This window comes from Caretta caretta, chromosome 7, assembly GCF_965140235.1.
Source record: "Caretta caretta isolate rCarCar2 chromosome 7, rCarCar1.hap1, whole genome shotgun sequence".
NCBI lineage: Eukaryota > Metazoa > Chordata > Testudines > Cheloniidae > Caretta > Caretta caretta.
This window is the reverse complement of record NC_134212.1, coordinates 89102013-89121524: the sequence shown is the minus strand read 5'-3', so window position 1 is coordinate 89121524 and position 19512 is coordinate 89102013. Positions and strand designations below refer to the sequence as shown.

Below are 19512 nucleotides of genomic sequence, written 5' to 3'. Positions count from 1 at the left end.
GGAATTCATAATGTCCTTGTAATCCATAGCATTAAATGCTATCATAAGGTGAAGCCATAAGTTCTGGCTCTGTTGTTAGCCTCTCCTTAGCAAAGTGACATACCAGTGTTTCCTCAGTAGAGGATCGATTAACCACATATTGGGGAAGAGACAGACATACAAATACTTTGATTTTTAAAACTGGGACAGTTTAATTTGGAGATATATCACCCCTCTCTCCTTCATCTCCTTAATTCTCTCAATTTTTTCTTTAGTCTTCCATCCTTAAACAGCAATCTCTCTTTTTTATTCCCCTCTCTAGTTTTCCATACGTGCCTCTTCTTTCTGTATCTCATCATCATCTTTTTCTGTCCCTGTCTAACAATAAGGGAGAATTCACAGGACTTCATAAGGAAGCTATTAATTGTTCTTATTTATTTGTACTGCAGTGGCCCGAGTCATGAATCAGGGTTCCACTATGCTAAACATTGTACAAACACATAATAAAAAGACCCTGCCCCAAAGAGATAACAATCTAAGTAAATAAAACTTCAAATCATCCATGATTCAACATCTCAATCTGCTGACTCCTCAGCCTCGCATCTCTAAGCTTTCAAATTCACTATCATCTGACACTATAATGACTTCTAATTTGAAATGTGCAATATCATGTGCAATATCATGTCATTGGACTCTTACAGTTATAGGAGTTACTGCAATTGAACTGAACCCAAGAGAAGAATTTTACATTAATTAACATAATATTTTTACAATAACTCAATTTAACTCACTGTTTATAATGTTATCTTACTCCAAAGCAATATATCATTTTCTTTCCTCATTAGTTTATTGCTGGTTTTTGTTTGTTTGTTTGAAGATTATTAGGCCATCAATTTGTGCCACTAACTCTATGGGCAAATTTTAGTAATGTTTACATGTATAGTTATGTTTACATTTTAATTTTTGTCTAATGATATGATGTATATTCACACTCTTGTTGTGTCTAGTTCAATCAACAACTAGATTACCACACAGTTGAGAACTCAGTATTTGACTTCTGAATTTTTCAAAATGCAGTATCATTTAATGGCAGAACAGTTCATCAATTTAGTGTTATCTAACTCCAGGATGGTTCATTCTTCCTATGCCATTCTGGCTTCAGAGTGGCTCATCAATTCACTGTCACCAAACTCCAAAATGGTTCATCAATTTCGTGGTATCTAACAAGGGAACTTACATCAATTCAGCATCATCTAAAATCTGAATGGTACATTAATTCCATGTCACAGAATGGTTCATTCAAAGTCACCTATCTCCACAGTGGTTCATCATTTCAGTGTCATCTAGTTCCACGGTGGTTCATCAATTCAATGCCCTGGAACTCTAGAGTAGCATATAATCTAATTAAAACTCATCAAGAAAGAACACGATGACCAGAAAATAGAAAGATATACAACAGGTAAGTATAGAAATCAAATTTAGATGTCAAGGACTCTCCATTACAGGGAAGTATGTAACTTATTGGAGCATGATTACCTTGATATTTTTAGCATGTACTGAAAGCATCTATCCACTACATTATTTATCTATTCAGCACTTTCCACTACAGTTACCTATCCATCAAGAATGGAATGCAACAACTATATCATATGGTATGTATTATACATTTTTTACACACATTTTCTTTCTCTCTCTCTCTCTCTCTCTCTAACACGTGTACGCACACGTACATACTTGTAGTGGTCTTCATTTTAAAAAGAACCTATTGTCCCACACATTTATTATCTGTGACCTTTCTACAAAGGATTTTGGGTGGTGGCGTCCCTACCCTCTTCTTTATTTGTTTTTATGGCTAGGCTGTTCAAAATATTGGAAAATATACCACAGAGAACAATATTGCATTTGTCAGAGGACGGACTACATAATCTAATTGGCATTTTCATTTACCATTTCTAAAATTCTGTGACATTATACAATGCTTTCTCTATAGAATACCATGGTAAATAGTGCACAAGAGGGTCAGTTACTGAATTTTTACTGTGTATGCTACATGAGGGTGCATATTGTACCTAATTAAATGACATGTTGCCTATATGTTACCTTTGCAAAAAAGGACAGACTCTCGTGAAAAATAACTATGCAAGTGAAGATTTCTCTACCAAAAATGAGGACTGATTCTTAAACTGGAGCAGATGTCGAAGTAAATATAACATAGGTAGAAGAGCTAGTGCTCAAGGGACACACAGTGCCCCTGGGGAAAAACTCACCTGTAAATTACAAAGAAAACAGAAGAAAGGAAGACAATGATCATAAAAATCCTTCAGCAAATGACAACATGGACTTAGGTATGTGTACATTACAGATAATTCTTAATGGAACCAAGGGGACCTCAAGTGTAGAGACTGGTAAAGTTGAGAATGGTTCTGAGTCAGTGTGATAGGGTTTTGGGACGTTGCAAAAAGTAAAACCACAGGTAGAGTAACATTACTGCTGCATCATTTGCTAGCTGCAGAGATGGACTGTGAGAAACTATATAAAGCTCTCTGTTAATATGACTTCATGCAATCCAACCTCATGATATCACTTGTACAGAATGGAGTTTGGGGAAAAACACAAATGCAATACATAGATGTGCAGGAACAATGTCAGCTCAGTACGTTAGTTAACCCACAAATTAGCCAATATTTTAAACAAAGATTACAAAGAAACTATGGCCTAAAGAATATACTGCAATTGTTATTCTGTGAGTACTACAAGGGAAATGGGTGAGCAGCGACAAAGGAATTCTGGAAAAGAAAACAAACATGAGAGGTGAAAATCCTGGCTCCAGTTAAGTCAGTGCGAGTTCCCAAAAGCCAGAATTGTAACCCAAGAAGGAATGTGTTCCTAGAGTGGTGAAAAATAATTACTGCTTGAAATTCAGCCGTGTATATTTTAGCTAAGATGAAGGGGGAAAATACTCTTGAAAAAATGTTGCGTATTGTTTAGATATACCAATACAATTTGGAACATATGTCAAACATGGTGACAGTGGATTAGATACTGGAGTTTGATCTTTTCCAATCAATCAGTGGTGCAGATACAAACATAACTTTAAGACCCAGGAAGAAAGGTAGTTTTGGGCATTAACTCAGTATTTTTGTATAATGTGTTGAGTGCACAAGGTAGGGACTCTGCCCATTCATAATCACCTCTGGGGGAAGCTTCTTATTCCTTGTATCTACTTTTATGGCCCTGATCATTGTACTATCTGAGCACTTCACAATCATTAGTGGATTTTCTCCTCCCAACACCCTGTAAGTTAGGGAAGTATTATCCTCATTTTATAGATGGGGACCTGAGGCACAAGATTAAGTAATTTAAGTGACATTAGAGCATCCTTTCTATATAAGATTGTTACAAGATTTTTAAAAATATGTATTTATTTTGCTTAGTTGTAATGGAATTAGTTTCTATTAGATTTATTACTTGTGCTCTAAGTTAATGTATCATTGCACGGCCATGCTAATATTCAAAGCTAATGGCACCTAAAATTTCCCATATATATCTCAGGTTTAACAGTTTAAATAGATTGTGTGATACTTTCACTGTTGCGTAATATTTTATTGAGATTCAGTATGATGATATATGATGAAATGATTCATCACAGATTGATTAAGCACAATGGATTCAATTTGCTTCAATATTTCTCCCTTCTGGGGTTTCTTTTTTTCAATAATCAGAAGTAGAAAAAAAATCATGCCCTATTCTAGCTGTGTTAATCATTTCCCAGATGGATGGACACTGTAGTGTTTAATTACTTTTCACTGTATGCCAGCCCCGTTTTGTCTGCATGACCCTTTGGAAATGCCATGCTACAAACTGAAGCTTAGTTCAGCAGCCTTAAAAAAGTTATTACCCTGTTTAGTACACTTCTGCAAACTTCACTTTGAGTTTAACTTTCACTCTGTTTTTTTGATAAGAAGCTGTGATATCTGCACTGCCCTACTACGTCTTGAAGAACAGAGCTTTTTTAGGTCAGAACCAAAGATCATGGAAGTGCAGACCAGTTCACCAAGAGGGTTAGTTAAACATCACATTTTGAATTTGCATACTATTCTCCTATATTATCCACAGCCAAAGAACAATCATGTTAGCAGGAGAAACAACATTATTAAATACATTAAACTATAAAGGCTTGGAAAAAATCACACAGTTCCTTAATATAATGGGGAGGGGGGGGGGCAGGGAAGAGAAAATTCAAGTTACTTTAAGGAACTCAGAGCTTTTCAGGCACATTTTAAAATTTTACAATTCCTAGGAAAAGTCACCAGTACAATGTTGATTGAGTCTGAAAGACTTTGGGTTTAGAAAACTTATTGCAATGCAGAAGCTGTTTGGTGGCAAAACTATTCCTGGGTTTTCCTGTTGAGTCTGAGATAAGTTTGATAAGGGGAGCTCCTTCAATATAAGCAGAAATTGTTACACGTAATTATCAAATTGTCTCTGTACTTCATTTGGAAATCTACAGCAGTGTTTCTGAATATTTGGTAGAACAATTTAAAGCAGAGGTGCAACACGGAGGGGGAACCCAACCCCCCATAGCCAGAGACAGCAGAGGCTGAAGCAGTAGCTAGAAGCCCAGCAGTGTGCTGGGGACAGACATGGCCCCGTCCCTGAGGTCCTGAGTCTGGCTGCAGCTGCTGAGGGGCCCACCAGTCCCCACACCATCCAAGCAACCAAGGCCTGAGATGTTCAGCACCAGGAATCATGGCCCTGGGGCTTCCCTTCCCCAGTGGCATAGGGAGCCAACCTTGCCCCCAACTCAGCCTCCCCCAAGGGAAAGGAAGCCCCATTGGAGTTGGGTGGCTCAGGTCCTGATAGCCACCTGCCTCCTTCTTTAGCTCCACCAGGCAAGAGTCAATCACTTGGGCTCATTACCACTCCCAATGGCATGTATTTTCTTCTACTGTCAATATAATTTGATATTATTTAAAATGTATATACAAAATTGTTAACAAATCTGTACTTATAGGATGATTATTTAAGGAAGACGAGGCTTCCATGATAATCAATATGTGCTTCACTTTCAAATTCTTCCCCTCAGGCTTTCCTAGTGGCTATACACTGGAATCTCTTGATATGAAAATGACTTGAAATACACAAACTTTGGAATGGGGGAAAAGATCTATTTCATAGGCTTCAAATAAATCTTCTATTCTTGTTTCTCCCTCAGAAAGGCTCCTCACTGCAACAATCCTACATTCAGGGACTGACCAGGCTTCTTCCAGAATCAGTCACTGCTGCTCGCAGCATAAGCCAGAGAGTGTGCTGGAGACTGATGCAACATGTATTAGTGCTCAGAAGTGAAGGACTGAGCCTGCGTGACCACTATTTACTAAAAAAATAAGGAGGACTTGTGGCATCTTAGAGACTAACAAATTTATTTGAGCATAAGTTTTCGTGAGCTACAGCAACAAGTACTCCTTTTCTTTTTGCGGATACAGATTAACATGGCTGCTACTCTGAAACACTATTTACTAGTTATTTTTGTTGAATTCTTTGTATCTTCCGTTTTAGTATCCATAAAGCTAATCTTCTGGTACACACTGTATCAATTAATATTTGTAAACGCTTTCCTAGTAGCTATACACTGTAATTTTCATACGTTATATGACACTGCTAAATGTAGAATCATTCATTTCTGTAGATCTAACTAGCAACAGTCCTAGCATAGAATGCATTTTGATTCAAACGTGTATTACATAAATTCCAAGTTGATCTGAGTGTAATAAAATTAGGTTAAAGGTGTTTTACACAGTAGGGATTTCTTATGCTAAATTATTACATACATGTTGGAATACAACTCAGTTTAAATATAGAACAGTTTTACCTCTTTTTATAGGGTTCCTTGAACTCTACGCTGAACCTATGCCCTTTTCCACCCACTTCCATGTTTTGGTGGGGTTTTTTTTGTCAGGTGGTAGGCGGAAATAATCAAGCATTTTTTAAAAAAAGCAACAGAATTATAACCTGCAGTGAGTGGTACCAAAAGCCTCAGACCCGAGTGTCATAAGTTACTTACTGATTGTTTTCAGAGTGGTAGCCGTGTTAGTCTGTATCAGCAAAAAGAACTAGGAGTACTTGTGGCACCTTAGAGAGTAACAAATTTATTTGGGCATCATCTTTCATGGGCTAAAACCCACTTCATCATGGAGTGGAAAATACAGTAGGAAGGTTGCCAACTCTGTCCACATATCTATTCAAGGGACACCATCATAGGACCTAATCACATCAGCCACACCATCAGGGGCTCGTTCACTTGCACATCTACCAATGTGATATATGCCATCATGTGCCAGCAATGCCCCTCTGCCATGTACATTGGTCAAAGTGGACAGTCTATATGCAAAAGAATAAATGGACACAAATCAGATGTTTTACAACAGAATTAACACATTCAAAACCCAGATGGAGAACACTTCAACATCCCTGGACACTCAGCTACAGACCTAAAAGTGGCAATTCTTCAACAAAAAGACTTCAAAAACAGACTCCAATGAGAAACTGCAGAACTGGAATTAATTTGCAAACTGGACACCATCAAATTAGGCCTGAATAAAGACCGGGAGTGGATGGGTCATTACACAAACTAAAAACTGTTTCCCCATGCTAATTTTTCCCCCTACTGTTACTCACACCTTCTTGTCAACTGTTTGAAATGGGACATCCTGATTACCACTATAAAAGTGACTTTTCCTCTGGTGATAATAGCCCACTGTAATCGATTTGTCTCATTAGCGTTGCTAAGGCAACCCCCATCTTTTCATGTTCTCTGAATTCAGAGAGCATGAAAAGATGGCATTGCCTTATATAGTATATAGATATATATATATACTATATCTATCTTCCTACTGTATTTTCCACTCTATGAATCTGATGAAGTGGGTTTTAGTCCACGAAAGCTTATGCCCAAATAAATTTGTTAGTCTCTAAGGTGCCACAAGTACTTCTCGTTCTTTTTACTGATGTGGTATTTTAGGGGCCCTCATGCAACATCACAGCAACTTTCTTGCATAAGATACGGGTAACTATACATGAGTGTTATTTGCAACAATGTTAATTGTAAATAGAAACATGCTTGGTCTGATTAACCTTGGGCATAGTTTCTGGCAGAAGAGCTGTAATATCTTTTATTGGACCATCTTCTGTTGGTGGGAGAAGTTTGCACAGAGCTCTTTTCCAAGTCTGGGAAACTAGCTCAAAGTGTCACTGCGAAACACAAGATTTGAACAAAAAGAAAAGGAGTACTTGTGGCACCTTAGAGACTAACCAATTTATTTGAGCATGAGCTTTCGTGAGCTACAGCTCACTTCATCAGATGCATACCGTGGAAACTGCAGCAGACTTTATATATACACAGAGAATATGAAACAATACCTCCTCCCACCCCACTGTCCTGCTGGTAATAGCTTATCTAAAGTGATCAACAGGTGGGTCATTTCCAGCACAAATCCAGGTTTTCTCACCCTCCACCCCGCCACACAAATTCACTCTCCTGCTGGTGCTAGCCCATCCAAAGTGACAACTCTTTACATAATCAAGTCGGGCTATTTCCTGCATAAATCCAGGTTTTCTCACATCCCTCCCACCCCCATACACACACAAACTCACTCTCCTGCTGGTAATAGCTCATCTAAACTGACCACTCTCCAAGTTTAAATCCAAGTTAAACCAGAACATCTGGGGGGGGGGGGTAGGAAAAAACAAGAGGAAACAGGCTACCTTCCATAATGACTTAACCACTCCCAGTCTCTATTTAAGCCTAAATTAATAGTATCCAATTTGCAAATGAATTCCAATTCAGCAGTTTCTCGCTGGAGTCTGGATGTGAAGTTTTTTTGTTTTAAGATAGCGACCTTCATGTCTGTGATTGCGTGACCAGAGAGATTGAAGTGTTCTCCGACTGGTTTATGAATGTTATAATTCTTGACATCTGATTTGTGTCCATTTATTCGTTTACGTAGAGACTGTCCAGTTTGACCAATGTACATGGCAGAGGGGCATTGCTGGCACATGATGGCATATATCACATTGGTGGATGTGCAGGTGAACGAGCCTCTGATAGTGTGGCTGATGTTATTAGGCCCTGTGATGGTGTCCCCTGAATAGATATGTGGGCACAATTGGCAACGGGCTTTGTTGCAAGGATAAGTTCCTGGGTTAGTGGTTCTGTTGTGTGGTATGTGGTTGTTGGTGAGTATTTGCTTCAGGTTGCGGGGCTGTCTGTAGGCAAGGACTGGCCTGTCTCCCAAGACTTGTGAGAGTGTTGGGTCATCCTTTAGGATAGGTTGTAGATCCTTAATAATGCGTTGGAGGGGTTTTAGTTGGGGGCTGAAGGTGACCGCTAGTGGCGTTCTGTTATTTTCTTTGTTAGGCCTGTCCTGTAGTAGGTAACTTCTGGGAACTCTTCTGGCTCTATCAATCTGTTTCTTTACTTCTGCAGGTGGGTATTGTAGTTGTAAGAAAGCTTGTCAAGAAAGAAAAAAAAGAAAAGGAGTACTTGTGGCACCTTAGAGACTAACCAATTTATTTGAGCATGAGCTTTCGTGAGCTACAGCTCACTTCATCAGATGCATACCGTGGAAACTGCAGCAGACTTTATATATACACAGAGAATATGAAACAATACCTCCTCCCACCCCACTGTCCTGCTGGTAATAGCTTATCTAAAGTGATCAACAGGTGGGCCATTTCCAGCACAAATCCAGGTTTTCTCACCCTCCACCCCCCCACACAAATTCACTCTCCTGCTGGTGCTAGCCCATCCAAAGTGACAACTCTTTACATTATCAAGTCGGGCTATTTCCTGCATAAATCCAGGTTTTCTCACATCCCTCCCACCCCCATACACACACAAACTCACTCTCCTGCTGGTAATAGCTCATCTAAACTGACCACTTTCCAAGTTTAAATCCAAGTTAAACCAGAACATCTGGGGGGGGGGGGGTAGGAAAAAACAAGAGGAAACAGGCTACCTTGCATAATGACTTAGCCACTCCCAGTCTCTATTTAAGCCTGTCTATTTAAGCTTGTCAAGCTTTCTTACAACTACAATACCCGCCTGCAGAAGTAAAGAAACAGATTGATAGAGCCAGAAGAGTTCCCAGAAGTTACCTACTACAGGACAGGCCTAACAAAGAAAATAACAGAACGCCACTAGCGGTCACCTTCAGCCCCCAACTAAAACCCCTCCAACGCATTATTAAGGATCTACAACCTATCCTAAAGGATGACCCAACACTCTCACAAGTCTTGGGAGACAGGCCAGTCCTTGCCTACAGACAGCCCCGCAACCTGAAGCAAATACTCACCAACAACCACATACCACACAACAGAACCACTAACCCAGGAACTTATCCTTGCAACAAAGCCCGTTGCCAATTGTGCCCACATATCTATTCAGGGGACACCATCACAGGGCCTAATAACATCAGCCACACTATCAGAGGCTCGTTCACCTGCACATCCACCAATGTGATATATGCCATCATGTGCCAGCAATGCCCCTCTGCCATGTACATTGGTCAAACTGGACAGTCTCTACGTAAACGAATAAATGGACACAAATCAGATGTCAAGAATTATAACATTCATAAACCAGTCGGAGAACACTTCAATCTCTCTGGTCACGCAATCACAGACATGAAGGTCGCTATCTTAAAACAAAAAAACTTCAAATCCAGACTCCAGCGAGAAACTGCTGAATTGGAATTCATTTGCAAATTGGATACTATTAATTTAGGCTTAAATAGAGACTGGGAGTGGCTAAGTCATTATGCAAGGTAGCCTGTTTCCTCTTGTTTTTTCCTACCCCCCCCCCCCCAGATGTTCTGGTTTAACTTGGATTTAAACTTGGAGAGTGGTCAGTTTAGATGAGCTATTACCAGCAGGAGAGTGAGTTTGTGTGTGTATGGGGGTGGGAGGGATGTGAGAAAACCTGGATTTATGCAGGAAATAGCCCGACTTGATTATGTAAAGAGTTGTCACTTTGGATGGGCTAGCACCAGCAGGAGAGTGAATTTGTGTGGGGGGGTGGATGGTGAGAAAACCTGGATTTGTGCTGGAAATGGCCCACCTGTTGATCACTTTAGATAAGCTATTACCAGCAGGACAGTGGGGTGGAAGGAGGTATTGTTTCATATTCTCTGTGTATATATAAAGTCTGCTGCAGTTTCCACGGTATGCATCTGATGAAGTGAGCTGTAGCTCACGAAAGCTCATGCTCAAATAAATTGGTTAGTCTCTAAGGTGCCACAAGTACTCCTTTTCTTTTTGCGAATACAGACTAACACGGCTGTTCCTCTGAAACCTGTCAAGATTTGAACAGATTGTTTAGCTTAAGTGGCTAACACCTATTTCAATGGACCATTCAAGGTCAAGTGACCCATTGACACCCTTCCAGTCACAGGGAGAAAAGAAAGGACAACAGGTAAGCATCTTGAGAGGGGGTTGTTAGTGGATTACAGATTGTTTTAACAAGCCGTAAAAACAGTGTCTCTATTCAATCCATGATTTTTAGTGTCTAGCAAAGTTATGAATTTAATCTCCCAGGCTCATCTTTTGAAGATGTTGTGCTGGTTTCCTTTGAGGATGAAGACTGATTGGTCAGACATAGAGTAATTGCTTTGTGAAAAGTGTTCACCAACAGATGATATCGTGTTTTTATCTTTTATTAGAGTGTAGTGATTATCTGGTTTCACCCACATAGTTGCTAGTGGGGCATTTAGTACACTGGATGAGGTACACCACATGTTGTGATAGGCATGTGTAGGCCCATGGATCTTGAAAGGTGTATTGTGGGGGGTGGTGATCACTGTAGCAGAGGAGACATGTCTGCTGGTTTTGCATCTGTTGTTCTGGCAGGGTCTCGTGCTGCTTTGAGTTGGTGTGTCGTGATCTGTGGAGAGCTTGCTTCTGATGATGAGCTTTGAGTTAGTTTCCCAGAACTGAAGACGAGCTCTGTATAAGCTTGAAAGCTTGTCTCTCTCACCAACAGAAATCGGTCCAATAAAAGATATTACCTCACCAACCTTGTCTCATCAATTTATTCTTATTTACAAGGTTATTACCCAATGGTATATCCTTTGTTATTTTCACAAGGCCTTTTAAAATCCCTTACGGTCTGGCCCACGATTACAGCACTTTAGATAGGCAAAGATTTATATATTCTTCTACATTGAAATGTGTTTGATGTGTAATTTCAATTTTATAATATGAATACAAAGTTGAACAAATTAACATTAACATTTACTTAAAACACAAAACAATGTACAATCATTTCAGTAAGTTTGATCACATCTTGAGGATAACCTATAACACTTGCCAACTTTTTTTTTTTTTTTTTTAAGACCAGCACTTTTGTGTAGAAAATACTACCTGTCATGATTTTTCAGATCAAGTGTCAATTTTGATCCTAAAAAGATGGAAGGCTAGATTTCCCCTCTAGTGTGAACTGAATCACTGGCTTACCTAGCTATAGGAAGATCTTCCTAGTGTAGAAGCATGATAGTGCCTCCTATGTCACCATCCCCGTGGTTTGGGCAGGGGGCATGGCTGGGGAAAAGGAAAGTGCCCCGTACCTCAGTGATTCCCACCTACCGTAACAGACCTTGGTGTTCTAAACTGTGCTAAGGGCTAGCCAGGTGCAGAGCAGTCACAGGACCAAGGGATCACAATGGATTTTTAAGGCCAGCTCTAAGCCAAGAGGAAAGTCCAGAAATAAAAATCACAGAATAACTGTTATATTGGTATAACATAACCACATCCACAGCAGACCATGCCCTGGAGCCAAGGTTCACTTCAGACATGACAGCAGAACATATTACACAGTGAAACTTGCCTATTATGAGTAACTAGGGAACTGAAATAAATCAGTTCCTTCCGGTAAGTAGTCTTCTAACAAAGCAGTAGCAGGACTGCTCTCAGTGAGCTGATTCCCTGTAGCCCCGTGCCTTGCATCGCTATTTACTTCAGCGCAAAATGGATGTAAACTGCTTTCATTTTGATTTAGTAGCATTGTACCTCAACTTTGCATTCACTTTGTATCAATTTAAATGACTATGCAAGTTGTCAGGCAATGGAGAATCAGGCCCAATATCTTTGAGGACACTTCAAATATACTTTGGATGATCTCTTAAGACAGGAAGCTGTCTAGTACTGGCATAGTTTGCACATTCTTCATTGTACATATGAATGTGTGTGTGTGTGTGCAAGGGCATAAATATCTGTGCCACATTAAACTACAAGTATTACTTGGTATGTTTGCCCATTTAAATCATCACGTTGACATGTTCAGAAAGTAGCATGAAAAGAAAAGAGAACATCCCAAATATTTGCAAAGGTTTTTCTCAGCCATAAAGAAAAACAGAGCCTGTACATAGCACACATTGCCTGCCTCCTCATAATAGTGGAAAGTCCAGCAAACTATTCTATTGTTTTTGCCCATTAAGTTTAGTTAATTGTGGTGAAGTAAGAAGAATGTGACAAGTTAAACTATCATAAGCTTTAATCATTTAAATTGACCAGTTAACACAACTTCTCTTATGCAATGTTATTATTATGAGCATTTAGAAGTTCCTAGCAAAGTTCTTATTTTTCAGAACTATATTTCTTAAAACCCTACCAAAATAAAGAGCATACTGTAAGGGTGTTCTCAATCAGTGTACAGAATAGGTGCTATTAAAAAAAAAAAAAGGGACCATGAAATTTGCTAACTGATTATTGGGTGTTGCTTACCAGTTATATTTAGCATTTCCAGTAGGAGACATGTCGTTTTGGATAGATTATGATTCATATTTTTGGAGTAAAAATAATATTATTGGTGTTAATTTTTTTTACCTGATTGATATTAAAAAATTGGCTCCACTTTGAAGTTTCACCTAGAGATAAGTTTACAAGTTGCATCAGAGAACTTTAGAACCCACCAATCTCCTCTGCAAACAAGTATCAGCCCTGCAGAAATGGTGAGTTGTGTGTATTTGGGTTGTATATTTTATCTGAAAAAAATATTCTTAAACTTTGCTTTAGAGAGGTTTTGATGGGTTTTATGTTTCAATTAAAAGGAGAAACTGAATTAATATTCAGTATAATTACAACTCTCGGAGGCCTGTTTTCCTGTGGATAATGAAAGTTACAAATATATATCATGGATATAATGAGTAATTAGGCATTATTATCTCTTCCATGGATCCCATTCCTAGGAAAAGACACTACTAGGGAGGCTTTAATACATATTTTGTGATTTACTTGGTATCACTATCTACATACATCGTGAAAATAAAGCAATACAAAATTATTATATAACTGGTTAGAGTGATTGGTTATCAATACCCTGCAAGATGAAGTTACACAGTAACATTATTTATTCTCAAAACGTAGTTTTATTAAATTAAATATGTTTATATTTTTGAAAATACATGAAATACAACTTACTTTTGGAAGGGACACGTAGATTGGATCGAACCACTTGTAGTGAGTCTGCTTGTACCCGAAGTTCATAGCTTTTCACACTTTCATAGTCAAGAGGCTTTTTAATGAAGATAACACCTGTTCTGTTATTAATGTCAAACACATCTGGAATCCAGCAAAAAACAAACAAACAAGTAACTTTCTAAAACCTGTAGATACTAATAGGATGTTTCCTCAAAATCTTTAAGATTACGTGTTTCCATTCTTGTAAAGACATTATTCATTCCTGTCTCCTACTACATGGGGTTGAGGGATCGAAGCCTTCACCACCCTAAGGCCTCCATAGTCCATCTCCCCAGCTGCATTTGTTATTGTTCTCATGAAAAGGGCAAACTGCTGATGTGGGTACTGGAATCTGGTTCTGGAACAACAAACTTCAGGGCAAGCTGAAAAAACTATCTGGATATATAAACTATTCCCACAGCTGGGAGAAGGTTAATGCCAGTCTACAGTATATTAAAACAAATCAGACTTCTCTGTAAGTAGCTCAGTATTGGTACCACCAATTCAACCTACAGCTCTGTTGATAGCCATGACTTGCAGACTTGACATTCATAGTTGTCACTCTAGAAGGCCCAGGGCACAGAATGGAAAAAGAAAAGGTCTTAACATGTGCATTTAAGTCGGCATGTAATTTTTGTTTGTAGATCATTGGCAAGTCAGAAGAAGAGAAGTGGATTCAGCTATGGCAAGGGAATAGCCCACAAGTGACAGATTAGCTGCTGGGCCAGCAGGGCCCATCCCCAGGGGCCATGGCCAATTGCGGGGCCTCGGAAAAATGGGTGCCCATGCAGCACTCCTGCTGAGGAACAGGGTCAGGTCACGGGGGCTTGCTGCACTCCGCCTGCCTGGAGCTCCTGCTGGGGAGTGGGCAAAGCCCCCATGAGCTGACCCTGCTTCCTGGCAGGAGTGCCGGGCGAGGTGAGCCGGGGGGGGGGAGGAATGCAAGCTTCCATGCCCCAATTCCATTTCCTCACCATGATCATGACATGATTACAACACTACACTATATATACACTTTCATCCCAGCCATGAGATAGGTCAGAAGCAATTCTATTTGAACACTGTGCAGTTGAGGTTCTGCACCATTTTATTGGCAGAGCTGGCCAGAAGATAGTTCTGAGGACCAGCTGCTCTATGTGGCAGACCTCAAGATTACCTGTCAGAAAATCCACCGTATGTGAATACTTGAGGGTCACTAACATTAAATCCCATTCAATGTTTTACATCTGCTCCCAGGAGAGGAAGCACAGTATGAAGCCACAGCCAGGTCACCTGTGGCAGAATGACCAACAGTGAGACATACTGGCAGGATGAATAGGGGTGCCAGAGAGCAGTTTAGAGAGACAAGGTAATATAAAAATATTACCCCACCCATCTTGTCTCTCTAATATCCAGTGATGGCCACAACTACACTGCATACAGCAGGAACCAGTTTGGTAGACTAGCCATTTTCATGGACAACGAAAAGACAGTAGTATTGCAACTGGATTTTGTTGTGAATTTAGGATCATCAATGAACTTACACTATTCCTTCCTGTACCTTCTGTTCAGCCACAAGCCCATTCACCTAGGGGGACGATGCCTTGAAAATACTGCACGGAGATTTTTCAAGTGAGATTTCTTCATGAAGGGGATTATTATGTGGCTCTATGATATTTTTCAAGTGTTCATGATACAATATACGATAATCAATACAAATCACATTGCAGGGGTAGTGAGCATCCCAATTATACAAAGGATAGATTTAGGTTGCACACTCAAAAGCACATTATATATATTTTAATGACACAACTGAAGAATCTAATATCAATTGGCATGTATGTTTGTTTGGTTCTCCATACAAACAACTTCTGACATTTTAGCTAGAGTACTTACTCTTACTGAGCTATAGAAAATCTCTCTTACATTTTAAGGAGCAAACTCTGCTTCCCTTTCCTCAGCCCTAAAGGGCATCAATTCAGTTCTGCTGCATAGGCAGGGTGCAGCAGGTTTATGAAAGCAGGGTAATGGCAGCAGGAGCTCCTACTTGGGCTTGGCTTGGGTGAGGCAGGATTTAGCACTGGCTGTTTTATTTATATATACACACCACTTCCTGAAATTGTTTACATTTAATGAATGTACCATACAGCATAATCTGCAACTTTATTGAGATACTCTTACTTACCATCTTCATTTCCTGAAACAATTGAATATACAATAGTCTGATTCAAGGCAGCAGCAGTTACGACAGCAATCAGAGTTCCTTTGGGTGCACCTTCACTCACTGGCGGGGGTCTGCAGAATCAGATTGACACATTTATTCTCTATATTAGCATTTCTCCACAACTATTAGGTTGCCACAGCAGGATGACAATTGAGGACCTGATTAACATGGCAGAGTGTAATCCTTGCAGCAGTATTGACTGTCTACTGGAAATTAAGATAGCTAACATATGAAATATGACAATGTGAGGATATAACACATCCTCAAGGTATAACAAAGAGAAAAATAGGGGATAAAGATAGCAGGAGCTAATAATACTCACCACCTGGAAGAAATCAACCAATAGTTATCACCAAAAAAGGCACTTTATAGAGAGATGCTCTGCTAAATGAAAATGACCCCTGATAGAAATACATGTGGGGAAAGGTTCCTATATTAGTAACTTTATAAAAACCAAGATGCTTTTCAGGAAATCCACTGCTTCCTGCATTTAGACCTCAATTCAGCAAAGCATTTAAGCATGCACATAAGCTCATGAGTAATCCTAGTGAAGTCAGTGGAAAAGGTCACACAATTAAAGTTATACATGTGAAAACTATCTCCCCTTCCACATCCACAAATTCATAGATTCCAAGGCAAGAAAGGACCATTGTGATCACATAATCTGACCTCCTATATAACACAGGCCATAGAACGTCCTCAAAATAATTACTAGAGCAATTCTTTCAGAAAAATATCCTATCTTGATTTAAAAATTGTCAATGATGGAGAGACCACAACATCCCTTAGTAAGTTATTCCAATGGTTAATTACCCTCACAGTTAAAGTTTTAGACTTTATTTCCAGTCTGAATTTGTCTAGTTTCAACTTCCAGACATTGGATTGTGTTATACCTTTCTCTGCTAGATAGAAGAGCTCATAACTACATATATGTTCCTCACATAGATACTTATATAGTATGATCAAGTAACCACTTAACCTTCTCTTTGTTAAATTAAATGAGATAAATCTATTTAGTTTATCACTATAAGGCATGATGTCTAATCCTTTAATCATTCTTGTGGCTCTTCTCTGAACCCTCTCCAATTTATCAACATCCTTCTTGAACCGAGGGCACCAGATCTGGACATAGTATTCCATCAGCAGTCAGACCACTGCCAAATACAGAGCTAAAATAACCTCTCTACTCCTACTCAAGATTCCCATGTTTACGCATCCCAGTATCAAATTACCTCTTTTGGCCACAACGTCACATTTGAGCCTATATTTAGCTGACTATTCACCTCTGCCCCCCAAAATCTTTCTCAGAGTCTCTGCTTCCCAGGATAGAGTCCACCATCCTATAAGTATGCCCTACATTCATTGTTCATAGGCATATACATTTATATTTAGCCATATTAAAACACATATTGTTTGCTTGCACCCAGTTTACTAGGTGATCTTGATCACTCTGAATAAATGATCTGTGCTCTTCATTATCTACTACACCCCTAATTTGTTTGTCATGTGCAAATTTTATAGGTGATCATTTTATGTTTTCTTTCCAGTCACTGACAAAAATGTTAAATAGCATAGGGGAAGAATTGATTCCTGTGGGAACCCATTGGAAATACCCCCAATTCATGATGATTCTCTGTTTACGGTTACATTTTGAGACCTATCAGTTAGCCGGCTGAGAATAAAGGAGAAGCTTACACTTTGAACATCTCTCTGGGCATTCATCTGTATGTAAGTTTAATTATTCTTTTGTTTTGTAAATGATATTCCACCAACAGGCACCTGTCCTTGTTTTTGTGGCCTTGAAACACTTAGTATCTTATATCTAGACAGCTCATTTTATTATATGTAATTATATCTCATATCTAAACTGCTCATTTTACTATATGTAATTAACTAGCTGCCTCCTGATACACAGTAAATAAAATTCCACCCTCAGACACCTCCCTGTCCAAATTTTAGGACATTTAGTACATTATCGCTATAAAAAGAGTGTCATGAGTGACACTTTTACGAAAAACAACATGACTATATAATCTACAGCAGAACCCTCCTCACCCAATCACAAGAATTACAGGAACATTTGGAGAACAACTGATAAGTGCCACAGAGCTTCCTTCCCCAGTAAAAGTAAAGGAGGAAGTAGTGCGGAGCTATCCCTCACTTTTAACTATGGAATCAGTGCTAATGTAATTTAAACAGCTTCCTTTCAATAAATTTAGTGAGATATTGGAAGTAAACTCATCAGGAACTTTCAGCAAAAGACGAGGTAATATTCACGCTGAATACGAGCAAATAAAGTGTCAGTGTCACAAGCCCAGGCCAGTGCCTCAATTTCCCCTTTTGGCTATATAAATTAGTCCTGGGTCAGACTCTACCTTCCATAACTCCTTTTTCATTATTTTTTTGTTACCAACAGACTTTATTCATTAATAACCAATACAGAGATAGTCCCAGGCTTCAGCTTCCTCCTCACCAGAGCTGTATTCTTCTTCTAGCGTCCTCTCATCAGTAAATCACCAGCAGCCCCTCCTGCCTCACAGATTTAGCTGCTCCACCCCATCCACACTAGGGTTCAGTCTTCTGTTCTGCTACCAGGGGTTCTCAAACTGTGGGTTGTAGGGTGGTTACATGGGGCTTGCAAGCTGTCAGCTCTGTGGGGCTGAGAGCCCCGAGCCCCCATTAAATTAAATTAAATTAAATTAAATTAAATTAAATTAAATTAACACTCTTCATCTTCCTACTCCCTTTCTAGGCCTACGGCTTGAGCCTGGCTCCTATCTAGCCAAGAAGAAGACACTAGCTCTCTTCCTGTACCTTACTGACAGGAGCTCCCCACTGTTTCCCTTCTGCAGGGACCCTGACAGTTCTTTTGGGGTTTTTACTGTCAATTTCAAGCCCTCATTCAGGGCATATTCCACATCCTGTAGTTTCCTCCAACTACCACAAGGCTTCTCTAGAGACTCCTTCCTTCCTCCCCACCCTCTGGCAACTTCTTTTTTATACTGTTCTAGCTGTTTTTTTTTTCAACTCAGCTGCTCCATTTCTAATTAGCTAAAGCATGCAACCTGGAGCACCTGATTGCCCCCAGATATTCCCCACAGGGTCATCACGGGTCATTTAGGCCCTGATCTCTCCTGAAGGGCCACTGGCCACAGGACAGGCAGCAGCAGATTTTTGCATTCATCCACAAGTTTTGATATTTGGATCTTTAATAAAAATATTTTCCTTTCTAGTCTCACACTTTTTATTCTACTCATGTGATATAGACAAATAAAATTTGAACTTGGCTATTTAAAGTTAGGCACATAAATAAAAGTGGACATTCAGCAACATTTCACTGGGATCTGTAGATGCTCAGCACCCCTGAAAATTAGGATGCCTTTATTTAGAAGCCTAACTTTAGGGACCCAGGTTTGAAAATTCTGGCTGTGGTCTACAATTACTACAACACTAATTTCAGATGATATTTTTTCAAAAATTCTGTTTTCAGAATCATCTTAGAAGTTTTAGCCCACACCATGTTTTCTATTCAAAGCTATAGAAGGATTGAAAATTGCATTCTTTAATTGCATCCCTGTTTGCAACCTTAACTACTGAAACCTGACCATCACTCAACAATTATATACTGGGATGCCTACAATTTAACCTGGGCTTCTGACTTACGGTATGCATTTTTCATATAAGATGGGATGTTTGCTAGAATTACAAAGACACATACACACAGAACATGGTTCCAGTCCTTCTACAGGAAGTGTGCTATCCACTATAGAAATTAAAGTCATTATAACTATCTGTTTTACTAAACCACTAAAGCTAGA

The 19512-nt window shown here is 39.4% G+C and overlaps 1 protein-coding gene across 7 annotated transcripts in view; it reads right to left on the bottom strand.

The window, feature by feature from the left end:
• PCDH15 (protocadherin related 15) overlaps positions 1-19512 on the bottom strand; it is a 1356473-nt gene that overhangs the window by 129667 nt on the left and 1207294 nt on the right. For all 7 annotated transcript variants that reach the window (XM_048859211.2, XM_075130916.1, XM_048859220.2 and 4 more), the window contains 2 exons: positions 15656-15765; positions 13453-13593 (listed from right to left, as the gene is read on the bottom strand). In XM_048859211.2, coding sequence (XP_048715168.2) covers positions 13453-13593; positions 15656-15765 — 251 coding nt within the window. The remainder of the gene's footprint in view (positions 1-13452; positions 13594-15655; positions 15766-19512) is intronic.